The sequence below is a fragment of the Amaranthus tricolor genome, chromosome 6 (genome assembly GCF_026212465.1).
Source record: "Amaranthus tricolor cultivar Red isolate AtriRed21 chromosome 6, ASM2621246v1, whole genome shotgun sequence".
In the NCBI taxonomy this organism is placed as follows: domain Eukaryota; kingdom Viridiplantae; phylum Streptophyta; class Magnoliopsida; order Caryophyllales; family Amaranthaceae; genus Amaranthus; species Amaranthus tricolor.
In genome coordinates, this window is record NC_080052.1 from 9,078,898 (window position 1) to 9,097,824 (window position 18,927).

At 33.9% G+C, this 18,927-nt stretch overlaps 2 protein-coding genes across 3 annotated transcripts; one reads left to right on the forward strand and one right to left on the reverse strand.

Moving 5' to 3' along the window:
• The first annotated feature begins 2,519 nt into the window (after positions 1-2,519).
• LOC130816014 (putative chloride channel-like protein CLC-g) lies at positions 2,520-8,359 on the forward strand. The gene is made up of 7 exons (XM_057682583.1): positions 2,520-3,077; positions 3,965-4,165; positions 4,254-4,431; positions 5,305-5,567; positions 5,692-5,961; positions 6,447-7,575; positions 7,871-8,359. The coding sequence occupies exons 1-7, from the start codon at positions 2,926-2,928 to the stop codon at positions 8,000-8,002; spliced, it is 2,325 nt and encodes a 774-aa protein (XP_057538566.1). The 5' UTR covers positions 2,520-2,925; the 3' UTR covers positions 8,003-8,359.
• A 1,024-nt stretch (positions 8,360-9,383) lies between these two features.
• LOC130816015 (calmodulin-binding receptor-like cytoplasmic kinase 3) lies at positions 9,384-15,654 on the reverse strand. 2 transcript variants are annotated; one of them, XM_057682584.1, is made up of 7 exons: positions 15,463-15,654; positions 13,888-14,571; positions 13,324-13,646; positions 11,744-11,903; positions 11,558-11,647; positions 11,173-11,471; positions 9,384-9,970 (listed from the first exon to the last, which is right to left on the reverse strand). In XM_057682584.1, exons 2-7 carry the CDS (start codon positions 14,204-14,206, stop codon positions 9,764-9,766), a joined length of 1,398 nt encoding a protein of 465 aa, XP_057538567.1. In that variant the 5' UTR covers positions 14,207-14,571; positions 15,463-15,654; the 3' UTR covers positions 9,384-9,763. The 2 variants fall into 2 exon arrangements, with proteins under 2 accessions (XP_057538567.1, XP_057538568.1); XM_057682585.1 differs by lacking the exon at positions 15,463-15,654 and adding an exon at positions 15,205-15,436 and having other exon boundaries at positions 9,417-9,970.
• Positions 15,655-18,927: the final 3,273 nt, after the last annotated feature.

Here is an 18,927-nt window from a genome sequence, read left to right on the forward strand (position 1 = left end):
ATAATCAGTCATGAAAATGGAAAGTAAATAAAACAGTTTCAAGAATCATACTAGGGGTCAAAAACCACTTCTTGTTTGCCTTTTTCTTCCATGCTACAATTTCCATATATCAACAAAGAAGAATATCAAATCTCCAATACCTATTATCGTCCATAAGGAAACAAAGAAGGTCGAGAAATGAAACGAGAACAAATAACTTTTTCCTCATCTAGATTAATGGTTGGTGATTAGAACGACAAGGTTGATGACTCAACTCCATGTTTTTATATGAAAATTGGGAAAATTTATTAATAGAAACACTGAAACTTAGGGGACCAAAATGGGCGACATAAAAAACCCCAAGCAAGGGGAAAAGGCAAAGGAAGAGGACCCAAGAAACAGGCCACTCAAGGAAAAAAACATAGCAGTAGACTATGCATACAACACCAGATTGTCTCGAGGATGTTACCTTATATTACCCCCAACTAGACTAAACGTCATAATACATGAAAGCGCAAGCCTCAAAGAGGTTTAACAAAGAAAACAAATGAAAAATATAATGCAAAATGAACACAAGTGTTTATGAGGTATCTTGAATACCTCCCCCTCAAATATAGTTTATTATAATGAATTCAACAATTACAAGTATAATAAACCACCCTTATCTTGAGAACAATCTCTCAAGATCACAAATACTAAAGCAAAGTAAGAACACTCTCAAGTTTCTAACAATGCAATAGCCCTCTCAACAATATGTGTGTTTGTGGTGTATGTTACTATGAGTGATGAATCCTATTTATAGCCAAGATATTCATCACTCTTAGTATTCCCTCATAAATCACCATAAACATACATGTAACATCTCAATTAACATCCTAATTAACTATGACAATAAACATTACAATAAACAATAGAGTACTGCACCACATAATTGCATAGTCATTTCACATTCTGACCAAAAACAGGATCCAAAGTAGTCTGCTGAACTTCCGCTCGATCCGAGCCACTACCTCGCTCGGTCGAATGAGCTTCCAGAGAAGCTACTGACTTGTTCTGCACACCTTGCTCGTCCGAGCCAACACCGCTCGACCGGTCGAGCAATACTTCACTCGATCGAGCGGTTGGTCGAGCCACTCACTGTTCTGCTTCTTTATTTGTTGCTTTGATCAAGCAACTCTCATCAACCGTTCCAAACCTTAAACCACCCATATTCGACACATCTTTATCGACCCTCTCTAAAGTACAAGACAAAGCATGTTCGATTATATGTTTAAAGTTAACGTCATCATTAAGATTATTGGTACTTGCTTTAACAATACACATCACACATCAATCTATATAGCACACCTAAACACCAACTAATCCACCAAATAAGCCAAATAAGCCAAACTCCAAAAAAAAAAAAAAAAAAAAAAAAAAACTACGGTCTTGATCCTATTGAGAAGTTGGCTTCATTATAGCACAATGCCTCTTGGCCACACAGAGCAACATCATTTGGATAGCTGCATAGTATCAGTAACATAAGTGTATAGCGCACAGAGTGTAGAACCTCTGCATACTGTGTTGTGTTCCTCCTCTTATTTGCACTTTCAACCTTCCTTTAATAAAAACAACTTTGAACGTTCCTCCAACTATATCAATATCATCACTTTGATTCAACAAAGCTGCAAACATATGGCCCTGCCGTATGATGACTCATCACCATGTATTTACCTTTTAGTTAGTGCATACTAAAATTAATGTAAATTAAGTCCATAAAACACTTTTCTTAATATGACAGTAACTCATAACACATAAAATCATACATAATAATAAAATGTTGGAAAACGACAAATGTTTATATAATTTGATTTTAATAAAATTATTTTAATGGATGATAGTTAATTACATGACAATGTTTACCTAATTTAGAATTCGATTTTTTAAAATTAGAGTTAAATTAGGTAAAGTATTTATTTTTAAAATTAGAGTTAAAAATAATCAGAAATTAAAAGTGATGAATAAATAATGTCTTTTTTGCCAATATTAAAATTATTTTAGAACGGAGAAAGAATCTCTCCAATCTTAACCACTCATCGTTTTTGAATTTTATTTTCTAACTCAAATCCATTTCCTCTAAATTTTAACTAAAAAGTTTAGGTTCATTCTCATAGAACAACAGAGTATCTTTCATAAATTTTTTATAAAGGGTCCAGCCTTATCCCTCACTAATCCCTAGGTTCCAAGTTATTACTTTACCAATCAAATTAATTCTTCTCTCATGATGTCATACCTTTCTTGAGCAACCAAAAGGCTATATACTTCCTTTCGTTCCAAATCATTTATAATATTGGTAAAAATAATATTATTTATTTATTTTTTTAATTTGTAATTAGTTTTTAATTTATAGATTAAAATATAATTAAGTGAAATTTTGTTTGATCGTCTCATTGCAAAGATTATTAATAGTAAATTCTTATAACTTTTTATTATTTATAATTAAAAATATTTAAAAAACAAGTATTTGATATAGCATGTTTTATATTGTCATCCCACAATAAATTACCATAATAATTCACCAACTAAGATAATGAATGAAAGCAGCCATTGAGGATCATCCTTGACTTCTTCATATCATCAGCAACCATGCCATTCTATAACCCAACATTTCAATCTTTTACCAAAAAACCACAAAACAAGCTTTCATGCAGGCCTTTAGGAATTTCATATGGAAGTATATAAATAATATACTTTACTAATATTATAAAAATTGTTCATTTTTTCTTCATTTATTAAAAAAATGTTAATATTTTTAAGTCTTTTTCCCTAGTTGTCTTCTACTTGATCAGCTCTTATCCTTCATTATTTATGATTTCAAGGCTTAAATTTTTTCAGGGTATTAAACCAATTATTTTTCTTCATAATTTTTTCTGCATATTTTCAACATTTTAAAAGGTAATCATAATAATGAGTTCAGAACTGAATGGAGGGGACGAAGAGTCACTAATTGAGCCTCTTAATCACACTTCCAATCAACAATTATCTCGTCTTACCAATACAAGTTCTCAGCTTGCTCTTGTTGGTGTCAATGTCTGCCCAATTGAAAGCCTTGATTATGAGTATGCCATTATTTTTTAACTGCCCATATGAATAAAAACCTCATTTCATTGTGTTAATTTTGTTACTTTTGGATTTAGTTTGTGTTTTGGGTTGTAATGTTGTAAGATTATGGATAGATTGTCATATTTATTTTGTTTATTCCTACCTTTTCCCTATTGAAAGCATTGATTTTGAGTATGTGTCTAATATATAAATGCCCATATGATAAAATTCATTTCTTTTTGGTTAATTTTGTTAATATTAGAATTTAGCTTACGAGTATGTCTTTTTGGGTTGTATGATTATAAAAAGATTGTCATGGTTATCTTATTGATTCCAACATCTTCCCTATTCAAAGCCTTGATGTATTGTATGTTGCTTGATTTGTAACAGCCCATTTATCATAAAGTTCATATCTTTTGGTTTGTTTTGATCATTCAAGGATGTCATTCCCTAAAAAAAAAAAAAGTAGTTTTTGTTTATATGTTTTAGTTGTATGACTATAGAAAGATTATCCTCCTCGTGATCAGGGTATTGGTATGCCTTCTTTCCCACCCTCCTTAGACGCTACCTTGGTCTCATTTCGATGATGATGATGATGATTATGATTATAGAAAGATTGTAATGTTTTTCTTGTTAATTCCAACATTTTCCCTATTCAAAGCCTTAATTTCTAGAATGTTGTTGAATTTGTATTTTGTAACTGCTCATGAAACATTACTATCTTTTAGTTTATTTTGATCATTCAAGGATATAGTTTCCTAAAAAAAGTTGTTTTTTGGGGTTGTATGATTTTAGAGGGAATGTTAACTTTATCATACTCTAGTTTTTTTGAGTTTTTTTGATAGTCAGTATGGTGATTGATTGCATTTTCTGGGATTGCATATATTTTTGGAACTTTTTGCAGAATTATTGAGAATGATTTTTTCAAGCAAGATTGGAGAAGTAGAGGGAAAATTCAGATTTACCAATACATTAGTATGAAGTGGGCATTATGTTTTCTTATTGGTTTGAGTGTTAGTTTGGTTGGATTCTTTAATAATCTTGCTGTTGAGAATGTAGCTGGCCAGAAATTTGTTATCACATCCAATATGATGTTATCTAAAAGGTTCAAATTCAACATTTCCCTTCTTTTGATTGATTTAAGGCTTGTGATTTTAGATATCTGATTGGTTTTTTCTTTTGCTTTCATGTAGGCACTTGTCAGCATTTTTGATCTTTACAGGTTTCAATTTTGGACTAACACTTTTTGCATCATTATTTACTGCACTTGTGTCTCCGGCAGCTGCTGGATCTGGCATACCAGAAGTTAAGGCTTATTTGAATGGTGTAGATGCACCTGCCATTTTTTCATTAAGCACTTTGGTTGTTAAGGTTTGGACTTTGATCTACATCCTACAATACAATATTTCATTACTCCAGTGTCATTAAGTGGCTCTCACTTAGGGTGGGGTTTTGGAGGGTCGGATGTACGCAACCTTACCTTTGTAAATGATAAAAATAAAAAAGAGGTTGTTTCCGATGACCCTTTGTAGCATACGTCATGTGCAACTTCAAACAAATAAGAAACGCACATGATTTAATAAACCATTTTACTTTAGTCCATTATAATCCGAAACTATAGTATTATAAGGGAGAGTTTGACAAACAACTTATAGCTGATAGTTGATAGCTGATTGGAATGGTTGATTTGACTAGATGGTTTTATTAACTGATTTGACCAGCTGAATTCATTAGCTGGTTACTTTGGTAAATTTTAGCTGATAGTTGAAAGTTAATTAATGTAAAAAGATATTTAGGGACATGAAAATTTTTTTATATTTATATTTGTTTATACTATAATCCTAGGTAAATCTTTGGCACCATTGAAATAATGAACTTAAGTTACGTCTTATAATGACTGTGTTATATACGACTACTACAAGCATCAGCCTTTCCCGAATCCAAAATCAAGATTTTCATGTACCTAGTGCTTTTAAAACTAATACAAGAAAATTCTACACCTAGTTGCATGTCATGCTGTACCTAAGCAGAATTTGATGTGTGTATGTTCATATTTTCACTTGTATATCACGTTTGTTGCATGGAGAAGAAAAATTCAGACGACTACTCAAACTAGTGTATTGGTTTATGTAGTCGACCTCAATCTTTTGGGACCAAGGCTTTGTTGTTGTTTTCAATGAGGTTTGGATTAAGATAGTGGTTGAATTGTGCATATCATTGTATCAGCTGTGTTCTTGTTTACAGATAGTTGGCAGTATATCTGCCGTTTCTGCTTCCCTTCACATCGGAAAAGCAGGCCCAATGGTTCACACTGCTTCATGTATTGGTGCACTACTGGGTCAAGGTGGATCGACAAAATATGGGTTGACTTGGAAATGGCTACATTATTTCAAAAATGACCGAGATAGGAGAGATCTAGTCACTTGTGCAACTGCTGCTGGTATTGCTGCGGCTTTTCGAGCTCCAGTTGGTGGTGTGTTGTTTGCTTTAGAAGAAATGGCTACTTGGTATGATAACTCTCTTTTTGACAACAAAATTAAGCTAGTTTACAGAAAGGCTAACATATTCAGATAATGGTTTTCTTTCGAAAAGAAAACAGCGCGACTTCTCTTTGTTATTCTGTTTTTTCAGGTGGAGAAGTGCGCTAGTGTGGAGAGCATTCTTTTGTACAGCAGTCGTTGCTATCATGCTCCGCGGTTTCATGGATCTATGTTACAGCGGAAAGTGTGGACTCTTTGGCACAGGTGGTTTGATAATGTATAATGTCACAAAAGAGAACTTTGCATATCACCTCAGTGATGTGCCTGCTGTGCTGCTGGTTGGACTAATCGGGGGCTTTTTGGGTGCCTTGTACAATTTTATTCTCGAGAAGGTTCTCCGACTTTATAGTTTAATAAACGGGTAAGTCATGCTTTAGCTTACCAAGTACTGTAGTTCAAGGCAGAAAAAGAAGTTTGCAGTTATAGCTATCTGACCCAGGGACGAAGCCAGGATTTTAAATTTAAATAGTCAACACCCTGGCAAAAGTGTTATATATAAAAACAAATGTTATATATAAAGTCTGAGATTTTGTTTTTAAATGGGAGGATTTTATAATTAGACACTTAAATAGATGGAAAACTGTGAAGATGACAATAAGAAATGTTATAGCAAAAGTGTCATATATAAAAAGAAATGTTATATATAAAGTCAAATATTATAAATTAGTCGAGTTTAATGAATTATCACTCTATAAAGATACAAATCGTAAAACTCAGATTTCATTTCTACTACTTTGACTACCCTTTATATAAATATTATAAATTAGTAAACTGGGGGCCAGATTTCCCTGGCACCCCATGTAGCTTCGCCCTTGATCTGACCGTCCCTGTTGGTCTACATTTCAGGAAAGGTCTTGTTTATCAAATAGTTCTAGCTTGTTCAATCTCTATATTCACCTCCTGCCTTTTGTTTGGGCTTCCGTGGTTTGCACCTTGCCAACCTTGTCCGAGGGATGCAGCCGAGGCTTGTCCTACTATAGGCCGTTCTGGTAACTACAAGAAGTTCCAGTGTGCCCCAGGACACTACAATGATCTTGCCAGTTTGATTTTCAACACAAATGATGATGCGATACGAAACCTCTTTAGTCTCAACACAGATTCTGAATTTTATGGTATATCCATGCTTATATTTTTTGTAACATGTTTTTTCCTAAGCATTTTTAGCTATGCAATTGTCGTTCCTTCTGGTCTCTTTGTACCTGTTATTGTGACGGGTGCATCCTATGGACGTTACATTGGGATGCTAATTGGTTCAAATACGAGTCTGAACAATGGTCTCTTTGCTGTGCTCGGTGCTGCTTCTTTTCTTGGTGGGTCCATGAGAATGACAGTCTCGTTGTGTGTTATTCTCCTCGAACTCACTAATAACCTGTTACTACTGCCACTGGTGATGTTAGTTCTACTTGTATCCAAAACAGTGGCGGATGGCTTCAACGCCAATATATATGACATCATGATGAAGCTGAAGGGATTCCCTTACCTAGAATCCCATAATGAGCCATTCATGAGTCAATTAACTGTAGCTGACGTAGTTACTGGCCCACTCGAGTATCTCCATGGGATCGAAAAGGTTGGAAATATAGTCAATATTCTCAGAAGGTCAGGTCACAATGGTTTTCCTGTGATTGATGTCCCGACACAATCTGGCATGCCTAAATTGTTTGGCTTAATCCTTCGAAGCCATCTTATCGTGTTGTTGAAGAAGAAAGCCTTCTCGCTCACACCCGTGTCAGCTGGTGCTGATGTATTTAAGCAGTTTTCTTCTGTGGACTTTGCCAAGGGTGGATTTGACACTATTGATGACATTGAAGATATACAATTTAAAGATGAAGAAATGAAGATGTTTGTTGATCTTCACCCATTCACGAATGCATCACCGTATACTGTTGTGGAGACGATGTCTTTAGCAAAGGCTCATGTACTTTTCCGAGAAGTTGGTCTCAGGCACATGTTAGTCACCCCGATAACTACTGATGTAAGTTACATGTCTACTTTCTACTTCACTTTAAGTCGAGTCATTTTTAGTTTGATACGCAAATCGCAGCATCCACTAGTCATTTGTATACACAAATATCTTATAACAAGAGTAAGGTTGCGTAAATCTGACCCCCAAACCTCACCCAAGGTGGGAGCTATGGCATTTGGGCGATGAAATAATGTTGTGTTGTTGCGTGAATTTTACAACTTTCAAACAGGGGACGAAGGGAGTAGTTTTCAATTTTCATACATTTTGTCCGCGACATTAACTGTAACTTACGACTTGAATGCAGAGACCGGCTGTTGTGGGGATGTTGACGAGACACGATTTCATGCCTGAACACATATTGAGTTTAAATCCTTCACTGGTGACTAGAAGATGGAAAAGGTTAAGATTCCAGTTTACTCCCTTTGCAAACATGTAGTCATCTCCAAACATATTGGAGCTTCTTTTGGTGTTGACTCAAGATATATAGTTCATGTGGTTGAAGCCTTGAAGGAAATCAAATCTGGATGGGAAACATGATACTCCATGCAGCATAGATGTGTAGCTGATAGATAGGATAAAAACAACATGTGAAATCAAGTATAGAAATTTTTCAGGTACTTCTGGAAATTTTTTGCAAAAAGAAAAAACTGTTCTTGATGTGTATTCTTTGATTGAATATTATTTTATTATAGGGTAGACTTAGAGAAGAAGACTATGTGAGAATTGAACTTAGAACCTTTCCTACAAATTGGTATTTGCTCTTTAAATGAGACATAATCCAATGTTTTTGACCGGATATTCTTGATCTTAACGGATTTGATCATTTGAAAGTACATTCTTTATTTAATTTATACATAGAACCTCCATGGTTACGATGCTTTTACTTTTTGATTTATAGTGGTTAATACTCTTAAGTAATAAACTTTGCGGCTATAATTTATTAATGATTTAGACTTCACAATTGTTTTAACTAATTCTTAAATTTATGAAAGATAGCATATCACTAGTTCATTTGTTTTATTTATTGGGTGCATTTAGTAAATGGATACTCTTTGTTGGCTCCTGCCGTTTTAATTGGTTAAAACAGCAAAAAGTATTTGATAGATAGGTTTTAAGCTAGATTGCAAGCCTAAATCAAAAACTACTATGAGTAGCTTTTTCATTGGCTAATGCATTTTCACTCACTCTTATCATAATAAACAATCAACATGTACAACAAACTTCTACCTTCGTTTACATTTGTTTGTTACATTTTTTTTTTGCAAATTTTTCGAAGCAGAAATTGAAAATAAATTCCGTCAAAAAGACGGTACAATAAATGTTTCATTAAGATCCAAATAAAATTCAGTCTTTAACAATAATCTAAAATTTCCAATTGCTTCTAGTTCAACAGTATTGTCATCTCCTACATAGATGTATCTTTCACCGTTAATTGATTTTCGACGATTTAGACAACTTTGCAAAATCACACTGATAATTTTGATTCTAGACAAAGAAAGGAGATAGAGGTGGAGAAAAAAGAACAGGATCCAAATGAATGGAATATTAAGCAAATCAAGGTAGAGTAGGAAAGCAAGGTGCATATACATGGAAGTAAATGTTCATTCAGAACAGTTGTAAACACTATCCTGTTTTTAAATCAAAAATATAAATCCATGAAAAAAAAAAACATAATTAAATATATTACTCCTTGTATAAATATTTCAAATATAGCCAACAAAACGAAACAGAGGAACTAATATTAAACAAATATCTTTGAAGCAAATAAGTAATTGTTGGCTAAACAATTAACCAAAAAATCAATTTTAGCAGTTGACCAAATAAGCCATAGCTAATTGCCAAACACCCAACCACAGACATCATTTTCAATTGAATTCTATTTTATATTGCGTTGAAAGCTAAAATATACAAAATACTTGTACACAAGAAACTAAAAATGATATAAAATTTCAATACTTCAAATATATATATATATAATCATTAAGACCACAAAAATATATTACACAAGGTTATCCAAAAAAAATCCTGAATGCTACAGTGATGATTTCCTCATAGAATGTACACACTAACACCTTACACCTCCATGAATGGTATTCCTCAAAGAGCTAAGAAATGGAAGCACACACATTAAGCCACTCCTTAGCATGATGCAAACTGTAGTTTAAGTATGCAAGCATATATATGATATATCCGTCATCTATCTTACTCTTGCCCTATGATGCTCCATCCTTATTGCCCACAATTGCTCCCCAACCATTTTCATGTCCGGTCGATCAGCTTTTCCCGGTGCAGCACATTGAAATGCCAAACAAAACATCTTTTTGAGAGTTTCGACATCTACCGGTTCATTCATTAGTGGATCGATCAGTCTGAGCACATCACCTTCATTGTAGCTGTGTATTGCCTGCAATATTATTTTAATATCGGACTAAGAATAATTGTAACAAAGTTGAAAGATGTCATTGTTCATATTTTTGTTTGGTCATTGTTATTGTTTCTACCGAACCCTGAATTCTCATTCAAATGACCAAAGTATGTATATTTTGCTTTCCTCTCCCTAATTTCAGCCGCACTCTTGATCATTGCTTGAATTAATTGTGGATAATGGCGAATAAGCTTACCAAGCTAATTTTATGTCTGAATGTTTTGTGGTGGGGGTCATCAATTTTTGTGTTGACGCTGAATTTTTGTGGTTGGTGATGAAAATTGCGATATAAATCATCAAAGAGAGAAGATGGATGCAGCTGTGGGAACTTTTGTGGAGATGGTGAAAAGGATATGTCACATACGAGATATGAACTAATGTTGGTTGTTATTGTCTAATGTTGGAAAGCTTGGGGGTGGGCACAGACTCATAAAGAAGGGAAATTAGAGAAGAGGTGAATGATGGAAAGTCAGGGGTCGAGATCAGTATACATGATTTGCTAATCTCCTCGCGAATCGCAAATTGAAAAAAGCAAATTGTAGTCAGTTTGGGCTATTCTTGAGAAAATTTGAGCGAATCGCGAAATCAAAAAACAAATTAGCTAGCGAATTATGTTATACAGGTCCAGATTAAGGACCTTTAATGGTGGTTATTGGGTCGCAATGGTGGTGTTGGGATGGGCCCCAGGTCAGCAGAGAAACGAGGAGCAAAGAAGAGGCAAGAAAATGAGAGTTAACCTGTCAACTGATATAATAGGTCATATACTCATATGGGACTGATACCGGAAGACACTGCCAAAAGGTGGAATTGTTCCCAATTAATTGAAAGATGGGGGAAGGTGGCACTGACTCTTATCATTCTTCTCGTATCATGTTAAAGAATAACATAACCCAAGGACACCGCTAACCAGCGAGAGATGGTAGGTTGTGTTGTGATATGCATGACCGCATGAGTAATTTTTTTTTCCGGAGGGGAAGGCTTTGGGGTTTAGGCCATTTTCAGGGGTACATTAAAATTTTCATGATCAAGAGTAAACTATTTGCATATTTTGTACAATAACCAATACTTAAGGCTTAAGCAACAGACCTCATCCCACTTAATGCAGCAGAAAGTTCGATTTTTGAGCCACCATGACGACCAAAAAAACTTGATAAATACTTTTAGACGAGAAAGAAACTTACCCATCTGATGGTTACCCTCTCTTCAATGGGTCTTTTGGGTTCCACAGGACGACGTCCAGTCAGAATTTCAATAAGCAAAATCCCAAAAGAGTAAACATCACTTTTCGGGGTGAGTTGATAGGTTTTCATGTACTCTGGATCAAGATATCCAACAGTTCCTTTGACTTTGGTTGATATATGAGTTTGATCACCCTCAGCTGGACCGACTCTAGCAAATCCAAAATCCGCAACTTTGGCTTTCAACTTCTCATTCAGGAGAATGTTGGACGACTTCACATCTCGATGAATAATTTGTTTCTCTATTATGATCAACGACAAACATTTAGACACGAGAATGCTACAAAGAAACGAGAGATTAAAGGATCGAAACACGATCTTTTTCAACCTGAATAGAGATGAAGATATGTTAGGCCATGAGCAATATCTATAGCAATCTCGAGCCGCTGCTTGAAATCCAGAATTCTATCCCTTAAGCCTGTCCAACATTACATCCAAAACATTTAATCTAGTTCTACATACTGAATAATATATGTCGAGTGTAGACGAAATCAAGTAGCTAAGAAGAGCTTACCATCCAGATGTTCTCTAAGAGTTCCATTTGCAACATATTCAGTTACGACAAGACGTTCATTTCCCTTGTCAACAAATCCAAGCAGTCTCACTAGGTTTCGGTGCTCAATTTTTGATAGGATCTCAACTTCACTGTTAAATTCGGCAGAGTTAAAGTGTTCCTGTGGCAAGGCAGAAATGAATTTTTGTATACATTTAATTTTCTAATCAATAACAGTGTAACATAATTCGCTAGCTAATTTATTTTTTGATTCGCAATTCGCTCAAATTTTCCCAAGAATAGCCCAAAACCGACCATAATTCTCTTTTTTCAATTTGCGATACGCGAGGAGATTAGCGAATCATGTGACACAAATCAGTAACTATAGCCAGGATAAAAGTGGTTAAAACTAGTTGGACGTTCTTGTTTCAACAATCAGATTAGATTAACACACTAATTTTACACCTTCCGAGCAACATCAACGACAGTCCAAAGGTGATCTTGGCTAGGAAATGCACCAGGTGTTAATCTGGAAAACTAGGTTTAACAAAACTTTACAGGCTTACAGCGTACATATACAGATTATTACGCTGTTGATGAAATGGCAAGAAAAAATGTTTTTAAATGCAACATGCCAACAAGCCACATGTTTCTAAGTAAATGTCCACAATTATTTTAGGAGTGTAAGAGTTCGACTGTCAAATCTCAAGAGTCTCCAAAATGGGTAAGGAAGGCAAAAATTAGAGCTAATTAGACAAGGAACTGTACGACATTAACATGACGTATTTCCCAATGTCACTAAATAGTTCCTGCCTTGCTCATTGACGGTTAGGTATTGGGTATCCACAACCTTTTCCGGAACAATGAAAAAGAGGTTGTTTTCGTTCTAATCCCAATTAAAAAAATCATTTGCTAGTTTTCTTTGAATAAGTGATATATTAATTATAAACACTAAAGAGCCTTTTCTTTTTTGAACATTAAGGTCCAAAAGCCAAAGTACATATAATCCACTCTAGTTAAAACAAAACGGAGAACACGCAAAAATCACTAGAGCTAAAAAACATTAAAGACTGCACCGAGAAAAAGAGGATGATAAAAACACAATTTGAGACACAAGAAACACTATATTAACAATAACAATAATGAATTCATCAATTTAGATTATTCTTTAGATTGCAATTGTGCCTTTAGATTGCAATTATCAGTGAAGATCAAACGCATACCAATTTCATTAACATGAAAGATGACACATCCAAAGCAGTATGATTTTCAGTTTAGAATCACAAGCTAGCGAACGTTCAAAAGAGTAACTAAGCTGAATAATCAAATGCATCTATTTCCATATCCCACTTTATATTTTGAGACAACTAATGTCAATATGTGATCTTCAATTTGTTCTCGAAGCTCTACATCAGAAATTGAAGATACCATCCAAGTACTGAGGTCTATAGGTTAACATCCTATTCCTTCCAAGTGCATAAAGCATGAGCGGATTACCAAAGTACATAAAAATTTCTCAATATTTTAGTTTTTTTGTTGCACAGATAAAAGATAAGGCAGCAGGGAATGAAATTTAGAACCATTAAGAACTCATTTCAAACCTTTTTTGCTCTTTTTACAGCAAGCCACTGCCCACTAGGTAGCTGAGCCTTATACACGGTTCCAAAACCACCTTCACCGATCTTAAATGTTGATGAGAAGCTGTGTGTAGCCTTTGCAATCTGACTAAAATTAAGATGAACTGATCCAAACCTATCGGGCCTAGGGGATGCTGCATATCGAGGACTAGGTGGGGGATGTCGCGATGGATTTGGACTGGCTGGCGGAATTCGTGATGGACATGGGCTCGGTGGGGCGTGTCTCCATGGACTAGCAGCAACCTTTTCCATATGTGAACTTCCCTCAAAGGAAGAAGATGAATCAACTGCAATTAACTTATCAACTGTCAGCAGTCTGATGAACTTACAAGATTTCTGTATTTGATTAACAGTTAACAAGAAACACAATATACTCCCTTCCCAAATTTCCAATAAATTAGAAGATTTGGATCAGCTTATGCCATTTACAAGAAAAAATCAAAATCATCATGTTGTAGATTTCTTATGATAAGAGCTCAGAATCAGTCATGGGCAAAACAGCTAGATAGAAACCAGAGCCATACTTACTAGCAGTCAAATCTTTCGGGGAATCAGTATAGTGAATATCTTTCTTTCTACGTTGAAAACAGGGGCACATCAAAGCACAACCCAAAATGAGTACTCCAGGTACTGCCATAGCTACCATCTTTGAAGAAAACGAGTAACCGTTGTGGTGTTTTTGTACATGAACTGCAGGCAATGTAGCTTCTTCTTTGATTCCATCCCGGAGAAGTCTCCTTCCAACCTCAGTAACAAAGTCAACTGCAAAGACTTGTGGCCGTTGAATAGAAAGTGATAAACATATGACGCATATCAGAATTTGTAATATAGCATAGCAGCTACCCATACTTGGTGACTAAAATCAATGACTGATCGTATCTATTCATGCACTCATTCTACTTGAACAAGAGAATGCATTCAAAAACCAGAAATCTCCAAAAATATCGGTGTACGCTCAGTAATAAATCAAGAAGCACTGAGAACAACCTATGTACAAAATCAACTACCAGCAAGGTTGAGAGATGTATAATAGGAGAACCGATGGTGAAATTGAATATAAGGTTACTAGAAAAGAGCAACCTACTCTATGTATTGAAAACCTAGAACCCGATTATACAAAGAGCCGAAGTAAGAGTCAGTAAGACATCCCAAAGTTATTGATGAGATTGAAGACTGATGACGATTACCTCTCACACCCGCAACCTCAATCGTCTGCCACAGGAATCAAACCAAAGTAAAACACAAAAGATCAATATCAATAATGTGGCCAAAACTTTCAAGATCAACTAAGGAAAAGAGTCAAAGAACAAAAGCTTACAAACTCACAAATTAACTACAAATTACAATGACCTTTTTATATAGAATCTCATGTAAAACAATGTATAATAGCCTCTGAAGTATATAAATTCTCATGTTAGATGTCACCTAATTGTTAAACATGTATTAAAAGCGAGAATGAAAATAATATATATTAGCCAACTCATCAAAGAAGTAACCTATTTGATAATGCCTTATCAAGTACCAAAATTTGCAAGCAAGAACAATAACAATGCCTCTAATCTACCCCATGTGTGTTGATCCCTCGATCAACTATCCAGGCCATAAATTGGAAAACATTATGACAATAAATATTCTTCTATAATTAGAAATATAACTACTAAACAGAAATCTTTAAAGTTTCCCATAACAAAAACACAACAAAACATGTCAAATCCTTTTTCTAAGTGTGGGATATTGTTGCTTTTATGGAAAATCCCAACAGTACCAGCTCATATAAGCACAAAATTGCAAAACAAAAATCACCCAACAAGCCCAAAACAATTATAAATTATAAGATAAACCCACATGGTGAAAGAATAATAGAGTAGCATTATTATTTATAATTCATCATAAAGATTTGAACTTTAAAGACCAAATCACATTTTGAGACAAACCCATGAACAAAATCACAAAATCTCCAACACCCATATGCTAAAAATCTAATAACTCTTAACAAGAATTACAAATTTATGAGAGCTTTGTGTAATCTAATCAAGTAATCATCTTTAGTGAAAAATCAATACAAAAAAAGCAAATAAGTGAAAAGGGTGAAAGAAGCAATACCTATAGGTTGGCGGCTGAGCTGAAAAATAGGTAAAAATAGTTAAAAGATTGAAGCTTTAATGTTTGTAGAGACGTGGAATGAAAATAGAAGTATAAAGATAGAAAGAAGGCGAGTGACTTGGTGAAAAGCTTAAAGGGAAAATAGTTGGAAATGGTGGTGGGGTAATGGTTGAATGTGCGAAAGTTTTTGTGTCAAGTTGGAAAATGTTGACCGTTGGTAGAGAAGAAATTGAATTAAAAGTTTATTTCACGCTACATGGGTTTTGATTCAGTGTAATCATTCCCATGATAGTTCTCGTGGGGTTCTTTTTATAGGGATGAAAATATTCTAATCAAATTTTTGATTTGTTATTTTAATTCTAAATATCTTTAACTGTATTTGGTTAAAATTTGTAAAACGTTAATATAAATAAAATTAATAAATTATATCAAATAAGATTTTATTCAAATATGTATTAATTTATGAATTGAAAATAAAATACAAATTAAGAGTAATTGGTAAATAATGTTAAAAAAACCAAATGAAACATTAGATCAAAAGAGAGTAGAATGGTAGAAGTATAATTATAGGAGTATATGTGAGAGTAAAAATAGAAACTTAACCGAATTTAAATCAAGAATGAATATAATAATTACTACTCATTTCGTTTCTTAATGAAATTCTCGTAATAAATATTCACGAAAATTAAGAAAAATAAAATATTATAAATAGTAGATATATTATTTTATTGAATAATAAATTTAATTGTGAAAAAGTGAAGATTATAAATATTAAAAAAATATTCAAAGAAAGTTAGTGGAAAAAATATAGAGACCAAAACTAATAAAAAATGTTTTTATAAAGTTTGTAAAAAATATTTAAGGATCATAATGAATATAAAAATGTTAACATAAAGTTAGTGAAACATATATGGGGACCATAAGTATTAATAAAATATTAAAATGACGATAAACAAAGTTACTTTTGTCTAAAATTTATAATAAAAAGATTATTTATATCAACAACAAATGAAACACCCAATAATAGCAAATGAGAACTTCTTTAAGGAACGGATTGAGTAGTATATAAGTGTTTGTGTAATACATAGTTTGTAATCTTAGTTTAGTGGTTTATATAACTTAAATTTTAAATTAATTTACTTTACTCACTTATCAATAACGAAATAAAATGTTAACGACAGCATAATTGATGAATACACATATGAATACGAATAAGCATAATCAAACAATGAATATCATCTTTTCCAAAATATAACCAACTAAAAAATTTATTCTCACTTTTCCATCAATACAAACTTATTTTCGCATATATTGTCCTCATAGGATCGCAATTTAGTTTTTATCTGTCCTATAAATTTCTAAGTCAAATAGCGGTTTATCCATTTTATTTTCCACCGGATCTTGATTTTATGTAGGATACCGGGCTGATGACCATGACCATGACGACATAGCGATTTCTTAGTACAAATAAATTCCTAAGCGGCATAATGATTTATCTAGAAAAATAAATTAGTAAGAAGTCAAACGAAAGACAAAGGTGGCAGTAAAACGCTGGGCTTATGAAAACTTTTACAAGAAGTTGGATACAAAAGAGGGGGAAAACATATTTTCAAGCACGTAAATGCTAGGTCTCAAAAGTTGCGAGACATTGAGATATTTAGGTATAATAAGAATGAGGAAGGGAGAGTTTTGTTGAGATGATAGGACATCAAACAAGGTGGTATAATACTTTTCTCAACTGTTTGATGAAACTAAAGGACTTGAGAAGGTGAGAAGAGAGACTCTCAAGATTCATACCTAATATGAGTATGAAGAAAACAGTGATATAACCACAGAGGAAATAAGAAAAGCTCTCAAAGATATGAGAAGAGTCAAGGTTGTCGATCTTGACAACATCTTGATTGAGATATGGAGATGTCTGAGAGAACATGATATTCAAGAGTCCACTAATCTTTTCATTGTTATCTGAATGGAAGAGTGGTATACTTATCCCAAGGTGATGCATAAGTATAAGGGAATTATAAAATGATCAAACTTCTCCGGCACGCAATGAAATTGTGGAAAAGAGTGACAGAGAGGAGAACTAGACAAGAGCCAGTGATTAGGGTGCACCAATTTTATTTCATGCTAGGAAGATTAACCACTGAGGCTATTATGTGTTAACAAGACTGAAGGAAAAATATAATGCGCAAAAGAAGGATTTGCATATGGTGATCACTAATTTGGAGAATGCTCATTATAGAATACTACGATGTATGATGACGCATCAACTAACATACATATACCTGTTAGGATTATAGTGTCTTTCCTAATTAGAGTGACTTTACATCAGGGATTGATACTAAGTCCATTCCCTTTCATCATCATTATATATGAGCTTTCCAAATCTATTTGGAAAACTATGCCTTGGTGTAGGATATTCACTAACAATATTTTATTGATAGCAAAAACTTGAAGGAGGATAATACTAACTTACAGGAATGGAGGTCGTTTTAAGAAGGCAAAGGGCGGTTGTGTATAAGTTGTACAAAAGCAATATTTTTAAAATGTAATTTTAGTGGCACAAAGCAAGTGGATGATCCAGAGGTGACCACTGGATAAGATGTAGTTGTAACTATAACCAAGTTTAAGTATTTAGGGTCGGTTATCTAGAGTAATAAGGAGATTGATGAAGAATTAACACATAGAATACAAGCAGTATTGCTTAAGTGGCGAGCGACCATTTGGGTGTTATGTGATAAAAGTTTTTGATTAGATTTAAAGATAAAATATAACAAGTTGCCATTAGGCCTACATTGCTATATGGAATAGATTGTTGATCCGTTAAGAAGATTTACAAACAAAAGATGAAAATAGTAAAGATCTGAATGTTGAGCCTATGTTGGATGTGCAATAACAAAATTTGGATATAATTAGGAATGAGGAGTTTAGGAGAGCTAGGGGTTGTTCCATTATCCGCAAAGATGCGTAAAAATTGATTAAGATGTTTTAGACGAGTGCAAAGAAAGATTGTCAATGTTCCTATAAGAAGGATAAAAAGCATCATGGTAGAGGGTAAAAGAAGTCATGGAAGACCTAAGAAAACGTGGGACGAGCAAATCAAAAACGACTTGAGTGATTTACACCTCTCTGGGACCATAACAGGGATAAGAATAGTTAGAGACTTCGAATCTATGTTTTAGACTAACAATAGTTTCCTTCAATTACACATCTTCATGTCCTAGTTTCTAAGGTTATTTCTTTATTTATTTACTCATCCCTGATTTTGTCTAATATTGTTATTTGCAAGTAATTTTTCTAATGACAACATGATGTCACTCATTTTTATCTCTATGCAAGGCTCTATGTTTTTGGAAGTAATTTTAACCATTTTCCTCTGGCCCCCTCTTTGGAGGGGTACGTGTATGGATTATCCATCAACTTTCTCCGCCTAAACTTTGTTTTTGAGTGGGATACATAAACATA

Bases quoted from the DNA above. Each gene is read 5' to 3' on its own strand.
- LOC130816014 (XM_057682583.1), top strand. From the start codon at position 2,926: ATGAGTTCAGAACTGAATGGAGGGGACGAAGAGTCACTAATTGAGCCT. The intron at 3,078-3,964 runs GTATGCCATTAT...AACTTTTTGCAG, and splicing joins ATTGAAAGCCTTGATTATGA to AATTATTGAGAATGATTTTT. The intron at 4,432-5,304 runs GTTTGGACTTTG...TCTTGTTTACAG, and splicing joins TAAGCACTTTGGTTGTTAAG to ATAGTTGGCAGTATATCTGC.
- LOC130816015 (XM_057682584.1), bottom strand. From the start codon at position 14,206: ATGGGTAGCTGCTATGCTATATTACAAATTCTGATATGCGTCATATGT. The intron at 13,647-13,887 runs GTAAGTATGGCT...AGTTAATTGCAG, and splicing joins CCCGAAAGATTTGACTGCTA to TTGATTCATCTTCTTCCTTT. The intron at 9,971-11,172 runs GTAAGTTTCTTT...ATAATATTGCAG, and splicing joins AGAGGGTAACCATCAGATGG to GCAATACACAGCTACAATGA.